This window comes from Amphiprion ocellaris, chromosome 4, assembly GCF_022539595.1.
Source record: "Amphiprion ocellaris isolate individual 3 ecotype Okinawa chromosome 4, ASM2253959v1, whole genome shotgun sequence".
Lineage (NCBI taxonomy): Eukaryota > Metazoa > Chordata > Actinopteri > Pomacentridae > Amphiprion > Amphiprion ocellaris.
In genome coordinates, this window is record NC_072769.1 from 13,462,491 (window position 1) to 13,486,688 (window position 24,198).

The 24,198-nt window shown below is 40.9% G+C and overlaps 2 protein-coding genes across 5 annotated transcripts in view; both read right to left on the reverse strand.

Annotated features, from left to right (window-relative positions):
- Window positions 1-596: 596 nt before the first annotated feature.
- atg4da (autophagy related 4D, cysteine peptidase a) lies at window positions 597-10,537 on the reverse strand. 2 transcript variants are annotated; one of them, XM_023272766.3, is made up of 11 exons: window positions 10,218-10,537; window positions 7,632-7,899; window positions 7,418-7,501; window positions 6,878-7,051; window positions 5,936-6,287; window positions 5,740-5,804; window positions 5,465-5,616; window positions 5,275-5,353; window positions 4,547-4,623; window positions 3,689-3,808; window positions 597-1,728 (listed from the first exon to the last, which is right to left on the reverse strand). In XM_023272766.3, the coding sequence occupies exons 2-11, from the start codon at window positions 7,846-7,848 to the stop codon at window positions 1,549-1,551; spliced, it is 1,500 nt and encodes a 499-aa protein (XP_023128534.2). In that variant the 5' UTR covers window positions 7,849-7,899; window positions 10,218-10,537; the 3' UTR covers window positions 597-1,548. The 2 variants fall into 2 exon arrangements, with proteins under 2 accessions (XP_023128534.2, XP_023128533.2); XM_023272765.3 differs by having other exon boundaries at window positions 10,186-10,537.
- A 1,758-nt stretch (window positions 10,538-12,295) lies between these two features.
- Window positions 12,296-24,198, reverse strand: part of mast1a (microtubule associated serine/threonine kinase 1a) — a 96,690-nt gene continuing 84,787 nt past the window's right edge. For all 3 annotated transcript variants that reach the window (XM_023272756.3, XM_023272757.3, XM_023272758.3), the window contains 8 exons: window positions 22,141-22,304; window positions 20,629-20,873; window positions 20,024-20,281; window positions 19,697-19,929; window positions 18,678-18,800; window positions 17,679-17,815; window positions 17,086-17,273; window positions 12,296-16,852 (listed from right to left, as the gene is read on the reverse strand). In XM_023272756.3, coding sequence (XP_023128524.2) covers window positions 15,132-16,852; window positions 17,086-17,273; window positions 17,679-17,815; window positions 18,678-18,800; window positions 19,697-19,929; window positions 20,024-20,281; window positions 20,629-20,873; window positions 22,141-22,304 — 3,069 coding nt within the window. In that variant the 3' untranslated portion in view covers window positions 12,296-15,131. The remainder of the gene's footprint in view (window positions 16,853-17,085; window positions 17,274-17,678; window positions 17,816-18,677; window positions 18,801-19,696; window positions 19,930-20,023; window positions 20,282-20,628; window positions 20,874-22,140; window positions 22,305-24,198) is intronic.

Below are 24,198 nucleotides of genomic sequence, written 5' to 3' on the forward strand. Positions count from 1 at the left end.
AGTACTTGCAATTAAAGGCCGACATACAAAATAATGCTAAAATTAAAGGTATAAATCTCACTGATGAAAGATGTACCAACTTTGGTTGCATTGTGTGTACTGTGGGCCTTGTACCTGTAATATAGTAAATATAATCTGTTAGTTTTTAATTTTACACAAGAGCAGTTACCCTACAGTTTAAAGGAGAAGCACTGTACTTCTTGTAAGGTGTTTTAATTTGAATCACTTAAGTGACATTGCTCCTGTTGTACGCTATAATTGTTGCACTCATTCATCACTGTGATAAAGAAGAAAAGGTCACCACCAGGACAAGACATCAGCATGCTAGTGTTCTCGTTTTTAGATTCTCGCTGAGATATTTCAGGTTAGCCTCATACTAATTCAGAACTATGACAGAGTAGTTTCCAGCACAGTGTGACTTACTACTGGAACAAACTGCAAAACAAAGTGATGCTTAATGCACTCATTCAACTGATTAAACCACATTTCAAAGACAATCATTGCATTTTGGCATTCTGTTGCACAGTTTACAGTGAGCAGGAAAGAACAAAGTGCAGATCTTCAAAAGAACAAATCTACAAAGCATGGCACACATGTAAAATGGAATTCCAGTGTTTGAACTTTAATCAGGACAATAAACCCAATAACAGTAGTAGTGCAACTTGCAGTAGTAGCCTTCATGTGTTAAAAAAAAAAAAAAAAAAAAAGGGACAAACCAAACATGCTTACATTGCAACTGAAGTTTAAAGATTGATCTCTATTGAGCTGAAGTCGCTCATTGACTTGGCTGTATAACTTTGCAAAATAAAACCCAGAATTTGTACTTAAATGAAGAGCGCTGTTCTGGGTTTTAATCTGCAAATGTATCCAAGTAACTTTATAATCCTGCTTCATGAGACAGTTAAAAAGGTAAGAACAGACATCCGTCGCCAGCTGAGGGGGATCGTTCTCTTCACACCAGAACATGGCATCTCCAGTAATTCTTTAAGCAGCAGCAACAATGTGACAGCATATTTCTTTGAGTGTTTCATGTTCTTAATGATAAATAATGAAGAGTCATAGCTGGAGGTGTCTGGGTTTGAAGCCCGAGGGTCAGCTGTGTGATTTCAGCCAAACCATAATAAATTTACATCCGTTCAAGATGCTCCTCGAAGAATCTGAAACATTTTTGGGGTGCAACGCGATGGACTCCTAAATACATTTGCACAATTAAAGACGAAACAAATAAATTACACTAACCCAACACTCACACATTCGCAAACACACATTCATATACCTGATAAATAAATTTAAAGAATGGAAGATAAAAACATGATGTACAGCAGATGGCATAATATACAAGTCAAGATCTATATGAGGCGACTCACACCTGACCAGTGAGCTCATTAAATATTACGCAGATCTCCCGTTGAGCGGAATTTTACTCGACTATGAGGCTTTTGGATGTTTGATGAAGTGAAAAAACAACACTTGCACTTGCAGAGTCCAGTAAAGTGTCTATTTCTGCCTCCTACAGGTGGGAGCTGGGAGAGCATCTTCCTCACAGCCTTAAAGGAACACAAACTCATCACTGTTACTTCTGTTGTCACTCCTGCCCAGTTTACCTGGAGGCAAAATGTGGGCTGCTGGTCCACTGTGGTTGCTGCTGTGACCCTCAAGTCCATAGTCCTGACCCTGGCCCTCTACGAAGGTAAAGATGGGGTACTTCTCCTTGGATGATGACAGAGCCTTGCAGGAGAACAAAGGAAGTCAAATAGAAGGTCTCAAAACACCGCAGAATATATCATATGCGTACAGTCAGGTCCATAAATATTCGGACACTGACACACTTTTCGGCCTTCGGCTCTGTACACCACCACAGTGGATGTGAGATGAACAGATGAAGGTGTGCTTTAAGTGCAGACTTTCAGCTTTGAGGGTATTTACGTCCAAATCAGGTGAACGATGTATGAATTACAACCCATCTAATATGTGCTCTCCACCTTTTTAAGGGACCAAAAGTAATTGGCTGCTCAGCTGTTCCATAACTAGGTGTGTTATTCCCTCATTATTTCATTGGCAAGGAGCAGGTAAAAGGTCTAGAGTTAATTTGAAGTGTGGTATTTGCGTTTGGAATTTGGTGAGGTCAACTTTCAATATGAAGTCCAAAGAACAGTCAGTATCAGTGAAGCAAGCCATCATTAGGCTGAAAAATCAAAACAAACCCATCAGAGACAGAGCAAAAACATCAGCTGTGCCAAATCAACTGTTCGGTACATTCTTAAAAAGAAAGAACGCTCTGGTGAGCTCAGCGGATAACAAGTGTGGTGGATGACAGAGGAATCCTTTCCCTGGTCAAGAACAACCCCCTCACAACAGTTGGCCAGATCAAGAACACTCTCCAGGAGGTGAAAGTCAACAATTAAGAAAAGATTTCACCAGAGTGAATAAAGAGGGTTCACCACAAGGTGTAACCTGAATCCCACTGAGCTGCATTTCACTTGTTGAAGACAAAATTGAAGGGAAAATGCCCAAAGAACAAGAAGGAAGTGAAGACAGCAGCAGTAGAGGCCTGGCAGAGCATCACCAGGGACCAAACCCAGCGTCTGGTGATTCTATGGGGTCCAGACTTCAGGCTGTCATTGACTGCAAATAATTTGCAACCAAATATTAAAAGTGACAATTAGATTTATGATTATATTAGTATGTCCGATTACTTTTCGTCCGTTTAAAAGGAGGAAGGCAATTATAAAATGTGGTGTAATTCCTACACTGTTCACCTGATTTGGATGTAAATACCCTCAAATTAAAACTGAAATTCTACATTTACAGCGCATTTTGATTGTTTCATTCCAAATCCATTGTGGTGGTGTACAAAGCCAAAAGCCGAAAATTGCGTCAGTGTCCGAATATTTAGGGACCTGACTGTAGTTGGATTAAATGGAAAAAAAGTCAGACCAGGAGAGTATAAACATACATCCTTTAAACAACTGTCTGAGCCAAAAGTATTATAGAGAAATAATAACAATTCTAATTAGTTACTTATTTTCACAACTATTTATGTGTTTAGTCTGTAACGTACATAGGGCTGCAACTAATAATTTCATCTACAAAAAAAGGGTGTATAAATCCCCAGATGATCCCATATCACCAAACTACCAGGTTTTTTTCCATTTAATTGAACAAAAATAATTTTCTCCAACAAAACCAGTGGAAAGTGTGCATTGCAACTAGGTGCTCTGCCTTAAGTATACAGATCAAATACAGATTCAAAAAACAGGACTACAGCTTGCTGTCGTAGATGACAAAGAAAAGCAGCAAACGCATACATTTCTATGTATTACAACATGCTCAGCACTTTACTTAAAAATATAGCTGTAATAATCCAATGTCAAAATAGTTGCAGAGTATGCGCAGGTTGATGAATATAAAGTTTGTTTCAGTTTTAAACGTAATTTCCAAGAGCACAATGTGATATCTTCAAATTTCTTGTGTTTTCTCACCTAAAAGTGCAAAACTCACATTTAAGGAACGTCTACCTTTTCGGCCTAAAGGATTAATTCATGGCAAAAATCATGTCAGCATTTCACTATAAACTCAGGAACAGACACATAAATAGAAGACAGGAGCTTCGATATTCTGTTAATTTCTGGCAACCACTGTTGTTAAATTTAGAGCCACTTAAGTGGGCGCAGGGTTTAAAACTCACCATGCTAACAGCAGAACATAAAGACTCAAAGTCCTTTTTGTTCTTGGCGTAGAAGCCGATTGTGCAGCTGGGATCCATGCGGTTGAAGGGCATCTTTTTAGGAGAGCTACAGTGGAACGACTGCAGAGAGAAAGTAGGAGGTATGAAATTTGTCAACAGAGCCAAGTGTAACCAAGTCAGTAACTGAACATGCCATCTTTAAAAAGCCTAGATCACACTTTTAGGGTTTTTCCCTTCCTTTAGTGATTTATATAGCTCTCTCCAAAAGAAGTTCTGTTTTTCCTCCACAGAAAACACTGCTCTGTGCTTTCCTGCAACGCCTCATTTGAAGTCTAGACGTTTCTTTTGTCACTTATTTATGTCACAATGCAACACATTTGCATAATGCTTGCCTTGCGGCTAGTTTGGCACTGCTTCAAACAAAGAATGAACAGCTGCCTCACAGTCTGCCATTATATCCTCACTATGCCCATTTCTGCTAGTGTTACATCCACTATACTCAGAGATGTGTACGTAACCAACATTGCCTCACTTTGATCGGACTATCTGACCAATCACAGCTTTTCAGGAGGGATGCCTAAAAGAGACAGGGGCTAAAACCAAAGAGTTACAGCAAGCGGCAGTATGAGGAAAACAATGTTTTGTTGGAATAATAAGCATATAAACATATCCTCCTAAAAACTGAATTATGCACTTGTAAATTTGCATAATATGGACTCCTTAATTCTATGTACAGACAAAACTCTGCTGAGTGTACAAGTCACATGGTTGAAGTCCAATACGATCTGAGAAAAGAGATAAAAAGCCAGACAGACAGAAGCTATAGAGTCAGTGAGACATGCAGCCAGGGCAACAAACCTCCAGTGAAAAGTTGACCTGTGTGACATCAATCATCGGCTGGCAGTAGTGAGGGTCCAGATACAGCAGTTGCTCATCTGTCACACAGAGAGGAATTAAATCACAGTGGTAGACTACAAAATCAATCAATTAACAACTGACCAGAAACAGAAAAATGGCTGTCATATATTACCTTCATAACATTTCCCCTATTCCTAAATCTAGTCCCCTGCTGACCATCATAGCAGTTGATGGCAGTGTAATGAGGCCAAAGCCAAAAAAGCTATACGCTGCACTTGCTTTAAATAATCATAGATGCTTGTTCCAGTAAAAACCTGTATATGTAATAAAAAAAGAGCCTGACTTCGCTCTTAAAAAAGTCTTACTCCCCAACAAAGTTTGGCTTTCCAAACTTTTTTCACTTCTATTATGGAGCCATTGTTCCAGAAAGAGGAAACCGGTGACAAGTTTATTTGAATAAGTGTCTGTTTGCATGACAGGCTTTAAACCCGTCTCAGCAGCAGGTACATCATTCATGTTTTTTTTTTTTCCTTACCAATGGAATCAATCCAATATCTCCTATTGCTTAGGGTTGAGACAATGAAATAAACATGACAGATTGAAGGACAGCAGTCGTATGCTGCATGTTTAGCGCAATAAATCAGGCACTGATTTATCTTTAGGAACACAGAGAAACCTTGACTTCCTTTAATTCTTTACAAGAATAAGAATAAGAGGCTGGTTCTCACCTTGGAAGCCAATGAAGTAGAGTGAATGCTTCGGTTTTCCTCCAATTATTCCAATACAACAATCCAGCTTTAGAATGTTCTGAAAATGAGCGTCAAAGTTTTCAATATGGGTTCAAAGACATTATGTTGAGCAATTATAACATCCCTCTAGGGGTCGGTGGATGGATGATGTGAAGCAGAACATACCAACCTTGACACATTCGATGTAGGACGGGTTGAGGGCCTCCCCTCCCAGCCGGACAGGCACCAGTATGATGACAGACTTCCAGGCTTGGCTGGATGGATCAGGGACAGTCTGGCTTAGTGACAGATCACACAGACGCACCACATCCTCTCTGTACACTAGAATCCAAAGACATAAAGCAAAAAATATTAGAGCGAACAAATGGATATTCTGATGACTGAACTCAACTTTAACAATAAGAAATTATGAAAGGGAACAGATGTCGTTTCTGCAAATTTCACCTGTACAATCCTGAGCCACATAAACAGCCAGGTTTTGGGCTACAGATGTTTTTGCCACGGCTTTCCTGAAATTAAAAAAAAAAGAACTTCATGTCTCTACAAATGTGTAACTGTGTCAACTGTGTAAATGATTCCAGAGAATAGTAAAGAAGTCTTGCTTGTAAAAGCATTCCCTCCTCAAACATGGAACTCTTACCGTAGTATGTGTGCCACTATACATGGACCGTACCAGTCACCAGCTTTCTTCCCCGAACCTTTGCCAATTTCCACCAGCTGGTGAAGGCCAAAAGGCGCCAGGGGTTGATCCCCAAACCAGGTAACAAGTTTGTGGTGGATAGGCTCAGCTTGCCTGTCTTTTGCAGACTCAGGCCTTTTCTTCTGACTACATCTGGATGCCTGACTGCCTGACAAAGACTTCTCAGGGGTGTTGGATGATCGTGGAGAACCAAAGGAAGGGATCGGAACCCCTCCAGCCCGAGCTGGGGAACGTGGTCGGAAAACCTCAAAGTCCACATCAGTGAGCTGCTGAGCATCTGGCCAAGCCCAATCTACAGAATACAAAAAGGCTTGTATTTAGTGATCAAGTACAGCAGGGCTGAACCTCTATATTTTACTCTGCAGTGGTTACCAATCCAAGTGTAGCTTCTTTTGAGAAGCATAAGAATTAGCATGGAAACACAATGAAATCATGTTATAATAGACACAGCAGAAGAAAGACGCAGTGCACAAGTGACTTTGAAGACAGTCAGCAGAATAAAAAGAAAAGAACAAAATAAAACAGGATAAGTAAGGCCTAGAAAACACGGGGATAAAACAAAAGGAAAATTAGGAGGGATAAGCAGCTAAATATACTAAGGCTGTCAAAATAAAGGCTGACAGCAGAGATATAAGAAGGACCAATGGACAAAGAGAGGATGAAAGGAGAGAAGGTGGATTTTTTTGGTTTTGAGTTCATCTATTCATTGAAATACTTGCATTGTGCAGACATAAACAGCATGCAAGGGTCATATTTAAGAGAAAAGTGTTTTTCCTCTACTAATTAGGCTGCATAAAATCAGCCAGCCTGTTAGAAGGTGCTGACCGGTTGTCTCATGCCACCCAATCCATGTAAAAATGTGTGTAACAGATGGACACACACCTCTGGGCATCAAATGGACTAGGAGCCCTTGTGCCAGCAGCATCTGCCCACTGCGCAGCATGCAGCCCCAGCCACAGTCTGTAGTCCAGGTGGAGCCCTCCAGCTGAGGGAAATCCCTCCTGTAGGTCAGCCAGATCCTCGACACAAAAGCCAGACTGAAGCGCTCCACCTCGTCTGAGAGGGGATGGAGGAAGAGACAGAAAGAAAAAAAGGAAATTAAATAAGCCAATATTTATTGAAGCAAGAATCTGCGTGTAATTTCAAATAAAAGACCTCAGTTATAAAGACTATTTATATAGAATTTACTATATTTTGGGGGGCAAAAAATGTAAGCATTTGTATGTTTTTCTCCCATTGCTTAGTTTTCATACGTAAACCAGACAAACTTTCAATAAGGAAAGGGTTTACAGTATTGTGGTAAACCAGAACACACATCACTACAACACCTGGGGTTTGCTGTTCTTAAAGCTTCTCTTTCAAGAGAGGAAATACACCATCTGCTGAAATGGTTTCAATTGTTCAGATGCATTTGATGTTCACCTTCACTGTTGAGCAGATAAGAATGTCCCAGCACAGTAACTGGTGATATCTTGTTAAAGGAGGTTTTAGACTTAACAGTCCAACCTACAAAGAGAAAAAGAAAAAGCGTTGGAGAAAGGACTGGCAAAGCAGGAATCCTTGCATGTACATAAATTACTTATTCACATGGCAGAGGCCCCTGCACAGTCGTTATTCTTCGAAACTGACTACAAACCATATTTGACATTATTCCATGCTGACATCATTTTGGCCTTGAGTTTGTCCATCTCATCCGGCTCTCTGATGGCTTCTCTGCTGGCATCTAGAGTTTGAGGCAGCCTGGGTCCAAAGCTGTTCTGCCGCTCTGGAGGCTGCTGCCTCCGACTGTCCACCAGCTCATCCTGCATCACTCCCCCGATGTACTGAGCTGCACTTGGGGAAACTGAGTTCATCCCTCTGAGCCCTCAGAGATGAACTCTGGTAATCCTCATTGTAACACTGGACTGATGGAGGAAAGGAAAGGAGGAAAGGGGCAAGACAGGAAGTAAAATATTAACTGTTTTTACAATTTCATTCCTCACTCTGCCTGAAACTCTTTAACTTATTACATTTGTTCTTCAACCTTTCAGTACTGGTATTCTGATTTTCTTCTGCTATTTCAGTCTGCGCTGTACTTACAGCATTTTTTGTAGGTCCATCTGGCTTATCTAAATAAAGGGAACAGAGAGCTATATAGACAAAAAATGATTTGACTGGCTGTGGTCAGATGGCTCTTGCTGCATACAACATTTTTGAATAAATTGTTTTGAACTTCAACCATGTTGTCCAATATCATGCTCTTCAGAAGACAAAAACTTTAACAAATTTGCAGTGAACACATTGACTTTAGTCAGTCAGAATTCACAGATCTACATTTTTTTTTTAACATATTGTTACTGAGATGGTTACTGACCAACTTAAGACTGATGTTACAGATTAACTGGTAGTGATGCTGGTTTCTTAGTTATGTAAGTTTAATAGAGACTGCTGAAGTGCTGATGTGCATCTTACACAAAACTGTCAAATCACATAAAAACTGCTCAAACTCTGCCCATTGACAAGTTGCAAAATTGATTGACGGAAAGTACATTTCTTTATAAGTGTTTGAAAAAAAATACACATTCTGCTGGTTCTAAGTTTCTAAAAATAAAAATGAGCTGCCTTCATGGGAGTGTGGTAATGTCGAGCATGGGAGTTGATTGTTGACCTTGAAACAGTAGTATTAGTATGGGTTATGGACTCTTGATCAATCACAATTATGATGGCCAATTTGCACTGTCTTTTGATGTTCTGTTTTTTTTACAGATTAATCAACTGACCTCTGCACTGGCAACATTAACAATCTGTCCTCTGGTCCGAATCTATGTATTATTTTTGACTCTGAGTTGTCTTTTGATGCTCAGGTGACTGAAGTGGTGCTCAACCAAGATCATGTCACTCCTCTCACTTGCAGACTTTAAAAATGCTTTTAATTCCTCCAGACTTGCCTGTTGTAATGCTTTTTATTGTGGTATCAGCATGTGATACATTCAAAGATTAGTTAATTCAAAATGCACATTTTTTTACACTCACCAAGAGAAATGACCATATTACCCCCATCTAGCTTCCCTTGAGTAATTCCCAGCGAGTTTTAGCATAGTTTTTAAGATCTTACTGCTTGTTTCTTAAGCTTTGAATGGTCCTGCCTATATCTGTGATCTGCTAACTCCCTGTGAGTCTTATCACTGCCTCCAGATCCCCCAGTACAACTCTACTGACAGTTCCTAACTCTTAACTAGCAAATAAAGTTCACTGGGCCTGTACTGTTCAGCACCCTCACCTCAATTCATTGTTTGGAGGTCTCAAACAGAGAAACTCAGTATCAGCTTTTAAATGACATGACTTATTCATAATTGTTGTTATTTGTTGGAACTATTTAAATATAATATCTAATGAAATTGTACATTTTGGATATTATTTACTTGTGATTTTTTGGTTTTACTGTACCACACTGTGTAACTTTCTTTTAGAGAGGTGTTGTATTGGTAAAAACATTGAGTGATTTAGATAATGTTGATCAATCCCAATGATTCTAGTCAGCCATTGTGAAAAGCTCCTAAAAAAGAAGCTATAAACCTCATTTTGGTTTGTTTAATGCTTGTTATGGTTTGTCAAAGTTAAATTGTTAAGACTGACCTGTTAAGCTTGAACATGTGCAAGTCAAAATCAAGTCCTTACATCCAGAGAAAGCACAAATAAACGCAACATTACGTGTGTAAACTCGAGACATCTGTCAACTACTAATTTCACAACACAATGCACGAAAACAGTTTAGGAAAGCACCAGTGACGTTTTCCTCCTGCCCTGAAACTGATGAGTAGTAGTTTCAGCAGAGAACAGTCAGTGCTACAGTGTGTAGTCTCCGATCGCACTGATGGAAACAGTTCTGATGAAAAAAAAAACCCCACATCATGTGATTACCATTTGACAACCGGTAAGTCGGGCTTTTTCAGCGTCTGTGAAAGTCATCTGATTATGGTGGCTATCATTATCATTCACAGGGTAATACATTTGCACTGCTTTGCTGCAGAAATGCTTACATATTCTCTGTCACGACACGAGCAACGTATGGTTTCTTTGAGTGTCAGCTGTAACTCTGACCAACATCCTCGCAGTAATTTCAATATACTTGACATAAAGAGCCCCCAGTAGCGGACACCTTTAAACACAGCATATTCGCCTTAAAGATTCACGAACCAAGAACTTCGTACCTGATACAGAAGACGGTTAAGCTGGTCGGTACCTTGTAGTAGGTTCACTCATTTCGCCGATTTCCTCCCTACTGGCAGACGTCTGCGGTCTGATACTAGCTTGCCGAACAAGCTAACTTCAGCGGGATGAGACGCTCGCCCCGGCGTTACCTCGGTAACACTCAGGGCTAATTCACCAAAGATTGTTATGATTTTCCAACAAAAAAACGATGATGTGAGGAAGGTAAATCTTCCTCCATTTAACAAACTGGGTAATTTGTTCACACAGACATGCAGATAAGCCAGAACATAGCTGCCATGTATCCCTGTTCAGCCCCCGCTTTGGTAGCTCCCTGAGACGGCAGAGGACATTTACTTCCTGTTGTCCTTTCCTGACGCGACACGATTGGTTGAAGTGATCGGTACGAGAAAGCTGATTGGATAATGTTGAACTTATGGCCATACGAAGGGTGCTATTGGCTAATATTAACTCTTACTGTTATGCAATCTGTACCTCGAGTTATAAAAAAAAAAACCCTAATAAAGATATAATCTTTATAGTTAAAAAAAAAATTTAAATTGAATTGAGTTTTATTTATACAGTGCCACTTCACAACATCAATTATTTCTTTTTTATGTCCCTCAGAAAATAATGACCTCTCAAATACCATGAGCGATATGCCACTTGTACCAACACAAAGCTTATTTTTACACACCGTTGTTCTCCTGCTGAAATGACATTAGGCAACAAAACACAATCTCTTTTATTGTTTTAGAATTGAGAGATATCTGATGATCATTTACCAATGGTGGGAAAGTAACTAAGTGAGCAGATGTTTTTTTTGCCTTTCTGATATTGTAGTATGTTCGAAATGAAATAAATAAATTCATTTCCTCAAGTATTTAAGTACAAAACTGACACCTTTCTTGTACTTTATACTTCCATTCTACTTCAAAATATATTACTTTTTGCCGCAATACAGTTTGACAGCTGTAGTTATTAAATGATTTACAAATACAAATTTATGAAAGATTATGCTTTGTTATAAATGAAACTATTAACACAAAAGAAATTTTCATATTTGTTTCAGTAATGTTTAATGTAAAAAATGCCTAAACAATTCAATTGCCTTAGCTTTTAATTTGAAGATTTTCTGTTCTAAAATTATGTCAGTAATTCAAGATCATGTTTGATAACTTCAGGGGTTGGATTATTGGTTGGACAAAACAAGTATTGTGCTTAATCTGGATAATAGTGATTGATTATTTCACTTTTGTAAGAGCCAGTCAATGTAAAATTGATTAATTGAGAAAAGAATCAGTGCATTAATCAGTAATGAAATAATCATTAATTGCTGTCCCATACAGAAAAGTTCCAATTAGATCCACATAATCGGATGCAGCATTAAAAAGCTGTTATCTTATCATATAATGTATAGTCTAACAGCCATAGGGGACAATGTTCTGCATTGTGTACTTTTATTTTTAATACATATACATGTACCTAGAAGTTACTTAAGTAACATTTTCAGTGCAAGACTTTTACTTGCAATAGGGTGTTTTATAGAGTGATAATAGCATAAATCTGAATACATCCTTCACTACTGTAATTCAGTTTTTCCTTCTCTGTCCATTTTGTACTTTACCTCTCATTTTGCTTTGTGAATAAATTATGCTAACTGTAGTCTTAAGTCGTGGTAGGATCAGAGCTCTTGTCATTCCCAAAGAAATCAGATTCATAGACCTTTTTAACAGCTAGAGAACCACTGGTGTACTTAAACTACTTATGACGGCTTTATTCCAGCAATTACTGCACTTTATTAGCTGTTCATTCACCTAACATCTGTAAAAATATTCCTTCTTCATATTCCACCCAGCCCAACCGCTGTCTACAAGTCAGCCATGCAAATGAACCATAATTATTAACACCAAGGATTTAAATAAAACAGAGCCACAGTCTACTGTTAGTTACAGCTGTTATGGAGTACATTGTTTTTTCTGGGAAAATGATTCTATATTTTATGATGACCTGCATGCATCTTGTGTCCAAACAAGTGTTTAGTTTGATCAGATCGCATATGGTAAATGCTCCTGAAGGACCAGAGATTACAGGAAGAAAAAGGCGAGTACATTTTTGGAACAAATTCAGAATTTTATTCCACATACTGCACTTCAGGTGTCTGCATTTGAATCACATCTATCACAAACAAAAATGCCCCAGTGGTACAACTAAATACACTTTCAGTGAACAGAGAAATGTGGAATGTTTTTATACTTGGAATTTTGTGTTCATTTGCAGAATCCATATTTGTATACAGGATAGTTACTAGTAACTTACAATTTCATCAAATTAAGATTTTTTTCTTTCAAATAAAGTGCATTTCTACTATTCTCTCTGTCAATCACAAATAAAATAAAATAAAAAAGAAAATTCCAAACATGTAACACTAGTATAGACACCACTGATCGGGAAAAGGCCTGAAAGTGTACACCATAGCTGTATGAGATTACAGTTAGTTTTCTGAATCGGGTGGTTAGAGCTGACCTGAAGACTCCTTTATTACATCACGATATAAAAGGACTCCTTCCTGTCAGTACAATATATAAGATAGTATATTTAAAAATGTAATCCCTATTCCCAAAGATATAATTAACAGTCACGTGAAGAACACAACAGAAAAACAATAAGTCATCTTTCAAGTGTTCATTTGATAATTACTGCAAATATTTTGTCATTAGAAACATAAATGCATATTCAGTAACCCCTATGGCTAATAACATCCATTCTGCAGTAGATCAGTGGCCTCGGCTTCAATAAAGAAACTCATTCTCAAACAGAAAGTTCAATATGCTCAATACTATATATTATGAACCACTGGAGGGCAGTAGAGTATTATATTGAATGAAAGAACTCACTGGCTGATGCATGTACCTCATGGGACATGTTTTCATATTTATGACAGGTTATGTGGGATCATCATATGCTGTAACTACAGCAGAAATCAGCCACTTACAGCTCATTGTTTTGGTTCTCTAAGCAGATGAAACAACCCTGTCAGCTCATGGAAATCAACAAGCAACTGTCCCTTGCAAAGCTGTTCACTGAACACCCAGTTTGAAATGACCAAGAGCAAAAGTTGAAGAACAAACTTGACCGTTTAGCTGGATAAATCATTTTGAGGTCAATCTCTGAACTTCTGCCTCGCTGCCACATTTACATGCTGTTGTTGGCTGAGTCACTTTAAATTTAGACCCGGAATAATCATTGCCAGAGGTTGACATTTAACAATCAAATCTTGATTTTAGCCCTCTTTTGGCCCAAGTCCTTAAAGGAACTAATAGCGGTGCAGTGACAGCAGCCCTCACAGACAGCTGTAAATAATTTGCATAAGATTATGTACTCTGGAGAGTTACTAAGTCTTGAGAAATAAGTAAATGATTATGACCAATGAGAGGGCAACATAAACTGTCCTGTGAGCATTTCTGAGTTGCTAAACACCTTTATCTGTATGTTACACAGCAAAATGTGAGGAAAATGTTATGATTATCAATCTGGACTACCTAACTTGTTGCACCTAACTACACATCCTTTCTGATTATACCGTAGATAACCTTGTTTTTACAATAACATATTCCATTTCAGTATGCACAAACCTTTACCTTAGCTAAAGAGCCCTTTAACAAATAAATTTCTGTATGCTACATCCATGACTGCCTGCTTTTCCTGTTTTGGCTGAAAACAACACACTGGGTTCACCATGAATGTGCTTCTAACATGTTCTTATGCTTCTACATACTATACTCACATAAGCAACCTTTATTGTGCCAGAGTTTGTTGATCAAGCAGCAGAGGATTTCCTTCTCGCTCCTACAATCCTGTAACTTTTACTGGATCCAGCCCGGATTCTGTCATGAAGTTTGCCGAGTGAACCGTGATGAGTGTAATGACCTCCTTTAAAAGACACACACGTGCTCACACACTTCCGAACTCACTCGCTCACAAACACACTTGTGTCCTGACTGGTGAGAGCAGGAATTTAAATGCATGAAAATCAGCTGCTGACACCGTCGCCTCCTGTGGCAATGTGAGTATTTCTGTGTGTGTGTGTTGCTGCTGCAGTCAGAGGCGGAGGGAAAAAAGGGCTGTGGTAGCCCTCCTGTGAAGGGGAGATAAGCGCTGAGCCTGAGCTCTGTCGTTCCCGCTTTCCTCTGCAGCAGGACACAAGCCTTCAAGAACCATCAAAAATAGACCCAGGGTGTCCAAACACACAAAAACACACACAAACGCACACACTCCCGCTGCGGCAGACTGAGCTGGACAGGAGCTTGACGTGACATCCTCCGACAGAGTGCCTGCTTTGGCTTTGTCTGACCACTCAAAGAAAGTAAACTGCTGGATGATGAATAAACGAGCTCAATCATCCTCACTGTAGCCAAACAGATGCTGTGTGTGTGAGTTTGTGTTGCTGGATGCAAATATTTGACAGTTTCACTCTCCCGGTTGACAAGCAGTAAAAAGAAGAAAGGGCTGGTTGAGAGACAAAATAGTGTGACTGGATTTGGTCTTCACAGTATTCAGCATGTTTTGATCGGTAAAGCACTTTTTGACCTTCTTGTACCTATTATACATGTACAGTACATACCATATGACATGCGTTCACATAGACCCACACATATACATCTGATAAAGTGTTTCACGTTACATTAAGAGTCATCTTATTAAATTATTTATAATAGAAAATCAACAGTTAATGCACCTTTACAGTAGATTTTTTTCTCCTGGTTTTAAGTTAGATTCAGTCAATGATTGGAATCAATAAATAACATTTTATATACTCTGAAACTGGAATGTACATTGTTTTTAAGTGCTTGTCTTCTGTTGCATTGTTCCTCCAAAAAAAGGCATCATTTTTTTGGTCATTTTTCTTTTTTTTTAAACCAAAATCCCACTTAAAGACCCCATTGGGTCACAGTTTCGGCAGGCTGCTACCTGTTGCAGCTTTATCTAGCGGTGAACCAGCAGGACTTTGGGTAACCACTGCAGCCCCAACAACCACTCGCCCTCCAGCAGGAGTGTCGGACTTTCCGGCTGTGCCTCCCTGCTTCTCCTCTGCTGCCTTAGTCTGCTGCTCTTTGCTCTTGGCCCCCTCCTGAGAGCCCAGCTTGATTGGACCAAGGACATTTTTGGCCACAGTGGTCAGCTGGCTGACGAAGCTCGTCTTGTCGCCGGGGGAGACGGGCCGTGACTTACAGAGGGAGGGTCCACAGAGGGAGGGGGTGACCGCGGTCGGGGAGGGGGAAGGAGAGGGCGAATGCTCCTCCACCACCTCCAGGCGACATTTGTCCTCCCAGTCGAGGGTTCCCCGGTAGCAGTTGACCGGGCCGAGTCCCTGCCTCACCTTGCCCAGTGAGAGCGGCTGACCATGTGGAGGAACAACAGGAGGGAGGACCCGAGTTGGGAGTTTGGGGCTTTTGGAGCCGAGGTCTGGAGTCCTGCAGTCACTGCTGTCTGCCTTTCTCAGGCTGTCCCCTATACCTGATGGTTTAAAGGTTTTGCTCATGCTCAGAGCACCTCCGATCGCTGCTGTGGTGATGCCAGTGGATTTATCTGGAGCGGAAGCTGAGCTCTTACCAAAGGCAGCAACAGGTAAACCAGACCTACTCCTGCTGTCTACTTCCTGTTTTGGTTCAGGTCTGCCAGATAGCTGTTGCTCCTGGAGATCCTTATTGTTAGACAGCACACTTTTGCCCACCTTGGGGTCTAGTTGTTTTGGAGGCATGTCTGTCTGACTCTTCTGACCACCTAAACTTCCTGTTGTTTTGGTAGGGGTGCTTGGAGTGATAGCTTTAGTGGTTTCTGCACTTAGTCTCGAGCTTTGCGAGTTCAACGGCAGCTCACTTGCTTGAGATTTTCTTGCTAAGGATGATTGTGATACAGTTGCTCCTACTCGACTTGTCCCAGCCTCCATCTCCCTCTCTTTCTCCCTCTCCCGTCCTCTTTCCCTCTCCCTCTCCCTCTCCCTCTCCCTCTCCCTCTCCCTCTCCCTCTCCTCTCTCTCCCTTCCAGCCAGCAGAGTTTCCCTGCTCAGGGGTGACTCCTGTCTGCCCAGTCTCCTAACAGGCTTCAGCACACCAGTCTCCGGGGTGGATGACAATGAGGGCAGGGGTGGAGGATTAGGAGGTAAATTTTCTCCTTCCGTCTCCAGCAGGCTCTGGAGCCCGAGCTCACAGAGGAAGGCATCCTTGCGGTACTCAGAGTGCTGCACCTCCAGGCTGTGTTTCCTCAGCGGACCTCCCAGCCCTCCCGTGGAGCTGGACTGGGTCAGCGGCGAGCCTAGTTTCTCTGCCGACTGCACCCGCTTGAGAAGAGGCGATCGTGGGGGCTCCGCACTCTTGGGTCTTGGACGAACCACCGGCGGCGAGGAGTGGAGTTTGGCGGGGAAGGACTGGGTGGTGTTGGAGCTCCCGACGGTGTGGCCCGGCAAAGGTGGAGGAGAAGACTGGGTGGGTGAGGGCGTGTGGGCCAGCGGGGAGAGGGGGATGTTACCGGCAGATTTACACCGAGCAGAGCGATACTGGCGGTGCAGTTTTGGGGAAAGGCCATGCAGGGAGCTGGGCCTCATGTGCTGGGAGGGAGCGGGAGAGTTTGGAGTGCTGGAGGCTGGAGAGCTGCTCTGGGAGGAAGCACCTGAAGAGAGCAGAAAGACAGTGAAGATGTAAGAAATCCCAGAGGAAAAGGAACACATTTGATTTAAAAGTAAAATATATTCTAGCTTTCAAAGCTCAATTTCCAAGAGATATGCTTTGTGAATTTGGGATTCCCAATTCTCTGATCTAAAAATGAAAGTGGCTACTTCCTGTGCAGTTGCTACCCTGAAACTGATCTTCGAGTGTTCCTGCTGTGTATTTCCAGCGCCCTACCCAGGTATGACGGATCGGGGGTGGAGCGGTAGCCCTGAGTTGGGGATCGTGCAGACAAGCTGTGAGTCGGAGAGCCAGGAAGACTCTCACTGGAGGACAGAGAGCGATTCAAAGAGGACAGGCTGCGGCTGGTGTGGAGAAGATTGGACTGTTTGGTGATCTTACGGAACAAAGAGCTACGCTTCTTACTGCAGCATAGACAGTAGGTGGAAAGAGAGGAAAGTCAGGTTTGAATTGGGGTTGACATTTACTGAAATAGTAGTTGCAGTTTTTCATGTAATGCACACTAAATACAAATCATATATGCTTTACATTTCTGACCATTTCCCAAATATTCGTGTATTTTTGTCTACATTACAAGCCATCACATATTTCCATTGTATGACTAAAACAACTTGTCACCTTGCTTTGTCAAAATTTTGAGAATTCCTAACAACCATTGTTACATACAATATAAACAAGACCATCGTAGTTACTGTGCATATTGTACAGTATGTAAGACTAACTCTTCTCCCATCTCCTACCATTATATTAATGTACAGCATGTTTATGGAACAAGAGGTTCAATGCAGTGATGCAGGTGTGTAAGTTACCTGTCCTGGCTGTCTTTGCCCATTGTCCTCTTGTGTCGACGGGCCATCTTACACTTGTAGCTGGCCTTGCGAGCAGGGCCCACCTTAATGGAGGTGTTCTCAAAAGGTGTAGTCGTCACTGTCACCTTGTTGCCACTCTGCACAGATATATGTAAATACATAACTGATGCTCAGAAATACTCACTGAGATGCTTGTTTATACACAGCCTTTGCTTTATATTGAAAACTTTTAAGCTACTTTTTAAGCCTCTTAATCCCTAAAGCTGCCAGCTGGCCTGTTATCTTTAATAAATCACCAAAATGACACCATTTGTCAGAGCCAGAAACTATAAAAATGGAAACTTTCCAACAGTTCTTGATTGTCAGTGTTGTGTCATTCTGTCAGAAAACTTTGCCAAAATCTATACGTAAAACAGTGATAGTGTACAATTTGCCATCACTATATTCTACATGTCTCATTTATCAGAGTTCCTTGGTGCAAAAAATAAGCCATTAATGACTCAGCGGTGACCAATTGGCACCTAACAAAATTTCAGGGACTTTTTGGCAGAATTGGGCTGAACTGCAGGCTGTGTTTATACAGAGCAGACAGGAGACAAGTAGCTAAAAACAATAAGAATGTCAGTCGTAAAATATCTATAACACGCAGAGCCACCATTTGCCCAGTATTGGTAATAACTTGGGGCACTTGGAAAAATTTTGCAGGTACTTTTAATTTTTATGAAATAAATAATCAAAGACAATCAAATTTAGCTTTTTCAGGTTTTCTGATTTATGGCATTCTAACTTTGTCATACTGCACAGAAGGCATTTTAAGTTCCCTCTACTTCTGGCCATTTTTTTTAACTGTTTCCATAGAGATGCTTGACATAAAAAATTAAAAATAAGCCTACAGTGAGTAAAAAAGTGACAGGAGCAAAAATAACTCTGCTTTGGTTTCAGAGGGTTAATAACGCTGACACACTATAGCTGAGCATGAATAATCCTGCTGATGCCGACCTTGAGGATGAGCTCCACCACTTCAGTGTGGACCAGACCGTGAACTGGCTCCCCGTTGACATGAGTGATGAGGTCACCGGCACACAGGCCAGCTTCCTGGGCGGGACCTCCGTCCTCCACATGCTGCCAATACAAACAAAATACTCAGGTTGATAACAAGGAAAGTCCTTTACATGTAAACATTCAGAGAACAGAAAGCAATTATCTTGGTTTGAATGAACGGCTCTATTATAACTCTACATGGACTGCGTGTTTGCAATTCAAATTATGTATATTTGTGTACTGTGAGATTAGAGCAGTGGTTCCAAAGCTGAATGAATGAGATTCTTGTGAGAATAATAGTCAAAGAAAATGGCTCTTGTGATCTATTTAGACTTAATTAGATGGCAACATATTTAAATGTGCATCTGAAATGAGAAAAAAATCAAGTTCTCAACTGTTTTAGATATTGCTAGAGCCAAACTATACAGCTTTACTTCTGATCTAATCCTGCTCTGCACTCTTATTTATTTGCTCCTGTTTAATCAGTTTTTTTAATTTACCAAATCCTGTTAAATGCCACCTAAACTTTAAAATCCACGCTTAAAAGCTCAAAGAACAAGTAATCCCTCATTATATCAAGCTATCCAGTTCAGATGTGGCAGAAAGACATCTCTGAACATCCATCCAAGCATTATCTATACACCGCTTAATCCTGGGAGCCTATCCCATCTGAATTAGGGCGAAGGCTGGGGACACCATGGACGGGTCGCCAGTCTATCGCAGAGCTACACTTAGAGGCAAACAAGCACACTCACATTCCCACCTGCAGATTTAGAATCACCAATTAAACTCGGCATGTTTTTGGACTATGGGAGGAAGCCGGAGTACCTGGAGAAAGCCCACGCATGCACAGAAAGAACATGCAAACTCCATGCAGAAAGATCCCAGGCCCAGGCTGGGACGCAAACCGGGCCTCTGAACAGTCCAAAAAAACATGTTTTTAGATTGTGATGGGTGTGTCAGCCCAAGTTTCTTACCCAGACAATGTGATGTACACTGTAGATGTCACTGTCTCCGATGTAGACCCTGATGGCTCTGAGAGTGAAGCCATACTTCTTCCCAGAGCGATGGATGGTGATGGGCGAGCGCAGCACACTGACTGCCGGGCAAAAGTCTCTGCTGGGTGAAGAGTCACGCGACGAGGGGTTGGAGGAGAAAGAGTGGGGAGACATGGGGCTGGCCAGTGGAGAGAAGCCACCATGCTGCTCCACTGGAGGCAGAGAGGATAAAGATATTGTATTAGTGTGGCACAAATCAATATTTTCTAAAGGATTTCATTCTTTTTTTTTCCTCGTGCCTCTCACCTGATGGTATAATAACAGACAGGGCCGTGGCAGAGGCTGACTTGATGACCTTGTTGCCCGTTCTGGAGTTTCGTTTCTCTCCATCACCAGACAAATGCTGGTGGCGAGCCCTCCGGAGGACAAGGTCATTTGTGGCTCGAGGCCCCAGAGGGTCATACAACGGAGTCATCACATCCCGACCGGCTGCTGCAGGACCTGGAGATAATGTGCTGATGGCTGTGGTAATGCCTGGTGTCTCTCCTGGTCGAGGGGATTTGTCTGTGAGAATACAGATTCATGTGGAAATCAGGGCAACATATCAGGGGTGAAGGTAGCAATGTTAAGAATTGTACCACTGGTTCAGCGAGACATATTTAACTGGTTTGAAAGGCATGTTTTCCTTAAGAAAGCAACAAAGAGACACCACCTGCCAGAGTCAAAAACTGTAAACACACAAAGAATTGAAAGGACTGTCTGATTTCCACCTTTCCTTGAGTTATTCTCCACTCTTTGTCCCCTTTGCTCTTTCTGACTGCTTTATTCTTTGTGACTTTCTGTGTCACCCTCTCATTTATTTCCTCTTTGTCTCTTTTACCGTCTCCATGACTTGCCTCCTGCTAACACACCTGCTCCGTTGATCTCCTTCAGGCTGCTCCTATGCTCCAGGAGGCTCGGTGAGGGAACAGAGGTCCCGTCCAGTGAGGTTCCACGGATCTTCATGGGGTTCTGGCGGGACAGGAAGTCTGGCTCACCTTCTAGAGGTGAGGCAAAACGATGCGTATCCATCAGAGCTGAGAAGCGCCGCCGGGCACCAAGAGGAGGGCTGGCATCTCCCTCCATGTAGAGGGACTCTGAACAAGACAGGCGTTTCCTGGAAGAAGACACGGACACAGTGTCACAAAGTATTGTATTGTACAACTTCAAATTTTGACCTGATGGCGGCGCTAGGTGAAAAGTTCAGACTAATCAACGTTATTACAATTTGCCCTGAGGTGAGTATGGAGATTTGTACCAAAGTAAAGGAATATCCATCTTGTAGCTACCGAGACACGTCAATCCATCCATCACCTGGTAAAGCCCTTCTGCTAGTATGCAGAAAAGATGAGCAATGACTGAGGTAGAAACACAGCCAGATGAGGTGATAAAAGTGATGCTATTGCTAAATTATTTCTTTAATTAAATCCGTAATGAGCTGCAGGCAAAAAATGAATAATTGCTGCAGAGATGTTACAGATAAAATTTCATTTGGTATGGAAGAGGAGAAAATCCAATAAGTAAGGTGGCAAATGAAGACCCTCTTTCACCTTATTTTTATCCATTATGGAGGCACAATGTATGAATTTTATAATATGATGATTTTATTATATAGGAGGGATAGGGGGGATTTCAATCCTGGCATACGCTTCGTAGAGAATGAAGTGAAATGAAGTTATGAAAAGCAATTTGTTTCTACTGCATGGTTTCTATCAGCAATGTGTCAGTTAGTGATATTGTGGTCTGCATGAGAAGCACACCACAATATCACTAATGAAGCTGGGTCTCAAGAAGGGAATACATTTTTCATGTAGATGAAGTAGAAACTAAAACCTTTGATGTAAATTAATGAGAAGTTTCTGTAATTTCGAGGGAAATATGAAGAGTTAAATAGGTGTTGTGCATGTTAATAATTGCAAGTGAATAGCTTGAACATTGAAAGTACAAACAGTATCAAACCACCTTATTCAATTACATAAACTGTAATTAAGAATTAAATTAAGTGAATTAAGAATTATTCATAGCAAACCCTGAGACAATGGCATATTGGAAGCACATGAACCAGCTTCCTGATTTCCATTCTCCTCATTTCAAACTTTGGAGAGGGAGAGTCTGTTGTTTGTTGTCGACTCAAAATGAGTGTGAACTCTCACACAAATTCTTTTTATACAAGAAGCGTCAGAATTAGTGTCAGTGAGAAAGACAACAGTTCTGCAGGCAAACTGGGATATGTGACAGCTCAGCAGCAGGCAAGAGAGAAAAAAAACCTTCAGGGAATCACCTCCTGAACACTCTCATACCTTATGTAAGTATAAAGAACCTCACTGTCTCATACATGTGAACAATCCTTCAAAACCCCTCATCTGATGCTGTCCACCACTCACATCTCAGGCGAGCCCGTCCTCCAGCTCTTGTCCCTCATGCTGAAGCTGCCCAGGCTCTCTCTCTTGGTCACCTTGTCCTCCCGAGGGCCCTTGTGCTCCCGACGGGACACGGAAGTCGTGGCTTTCTGCTCCAGCTGAGAAAGATGCTCCATGCTGCTGTACACCTGCAGGGAAACACAGTCCGATCAATAATCATTTGGTCTTTAAGCCTTCATTAGCAGATTAGCAGATACATATTTATTTGTCTGCTGATATGAGGAAATGTTTGCTCAGTTCAGTTAAATTTAGTGTACTGTAAGTATTTTTGTATCAACCTCGCATAAAAATAGTAAACATAATCTATATAAACCTACAATAAGACAATCGATGTCATTAAAAATGTCTGCTGCTGTTCGTTCAGTGCAGACTAAAGGTTTTTAGTGTTTTAATATTAAGAGTAGCTATTCATTCCACATGGGAGAAATTAAACCTTTAATTCATTAAATTGATTTTTCTCTTAAAGAGGAATTCCACCAATTCTTTATAGATCTGACTAACATTTGTGAAAGAGTTGCATGAGTTGTGCAAATGCCTGTGTGGCTCCAGAAAGAACTGTGTCTGATTAATTGGTTCAAGTTTCACTATGAAAAATAGTCCAATGTTGTGAAGCTAAAGAGAAGTGAAGAAACCAAACCTCTGCAGTCTGTTTCTTGTCTCTGCTTGAAATTTGAAGCCACATTACTTGCTACCTGAATCTCCACCAAATGTGTCTGAGGTCGAGCTGCATTGTGAGCAATGTTGGTGAGTTTTGATAAGCAAGAAGAGTGTGTGCAATTAAAAGAAAGCTAAACGCTGTCCATCAATCTTTAAAGGAAGATCGAAGTCCTGATTTCTCTTTCCAGTCAGTCTGCCAGCTCAAAATGTCTGAGAGAAGATGGTTTTACTTTCCTAGTTGATTTCTGCGTCACACTGATGCCTCACGGGCTTCAACTTTTAAAACACTTCCTTCAGGAGCTTCTGACTCTTCTACTTTTCAATGAAGTTTTTTTTTTTTTGTGTAAAATGATGCCTCAAAGTCTGACCCAAATACTTTGACACCCTGATGGGTAGAACATTATGAATCCTTGTATTTTAAAACTTTTTGGCAGGAAAATAGCTGCAGTTTCAAAACTGGCACAGGCCTGTATATTAGCTATTGGCAGCTTTAGTCTAAAAATACTAATTTGCGTGTTGGCTTTTACAGACCGAGGCCTCATCACAGGATTAATACTGACTGGCAGCAGCGTCTGATATTTGGAATTTATCAAACAGTGGTTGTAAATATATTTCCTTTAGCTCCAGCTTGGAAGCTATACACATTGCATAATTTTGGAGAATGATTACTGTGTTAAATATGCAGTGGGACTGAATCATGGTCAAATTAAACAGCCTTTAAAAAAAAAAAAAAAAAAAAGACGTATTTATCTTTGTGATGCACTAGTTACATCAACGTGACTCATGTTTGGAGGTGTGCACTTGTCACTCCACACCTAAAGGTGGGACCACGTCATCCTTTTTGACTCTCATCCTTAAAAAAGATGGCAAGTGTTATATGAAATACTGTAAAGGTTATAGTTAATGGTTTGGGGATGTTTTTGCACTCTTTCATGCAAAGTGGTTTCTTAATTCCTAATATTCAGCATGTGTCTTTGTAAAGGAAACCTGACTCTCAAAACATGAGACCACATCAGATGTGACCTAATACATTGAAGTGCATAACTCGTTTGCTTTCAAGCACGCCTGTACGTGAGCATTAACATTTCCACAAAGGCATGTTAACAGTTACTCTGTAAGGCTCCTATTATGTGCACAGTAACACAGGAAAGCTAAGCTGTGTGGGGGAGGACAACAAGACAAGCAGCGTTAAGGAAAGCCTAAAGAATATTCAGTGGTGCACCATGGAAACAAGTGAAGACCCAGCTGTCTTCTCGGGAGGAAAACCAAAATGATGTCAACAGCCAGAAATAATTTATTTCTTAATTTTATTTATGAGACCTCTAAAGCTGTGATTTAATTTGATCTAAATGTAAAGTAGCTAAA

Bases quoted from the DNA above. Each gene is read 5' to 3' on its own strand.
- atg4da (XM_023272766.3), bottom strand. From the start codon at position 7,848: ATGAACTCAGTTTCCCCAAGTGCAGCTCAGTACATCGGGGGAGTGATG. The intron at 7,052-7,417 runs GTGAACATCAAA...ATCCCCTCTCAG, and splicing joins TTATCTGCTCAACAGTGAAG to ACGAGGTGGAGCGCTTCAGT. The intron at 6,288-6,877 runs GTGTGTGTCCAT...TGTATTCTGTAG, and splicing joins AGTCCATTTGATGCCCAGAG to ATTGGGCTTGGCCAGATGCT.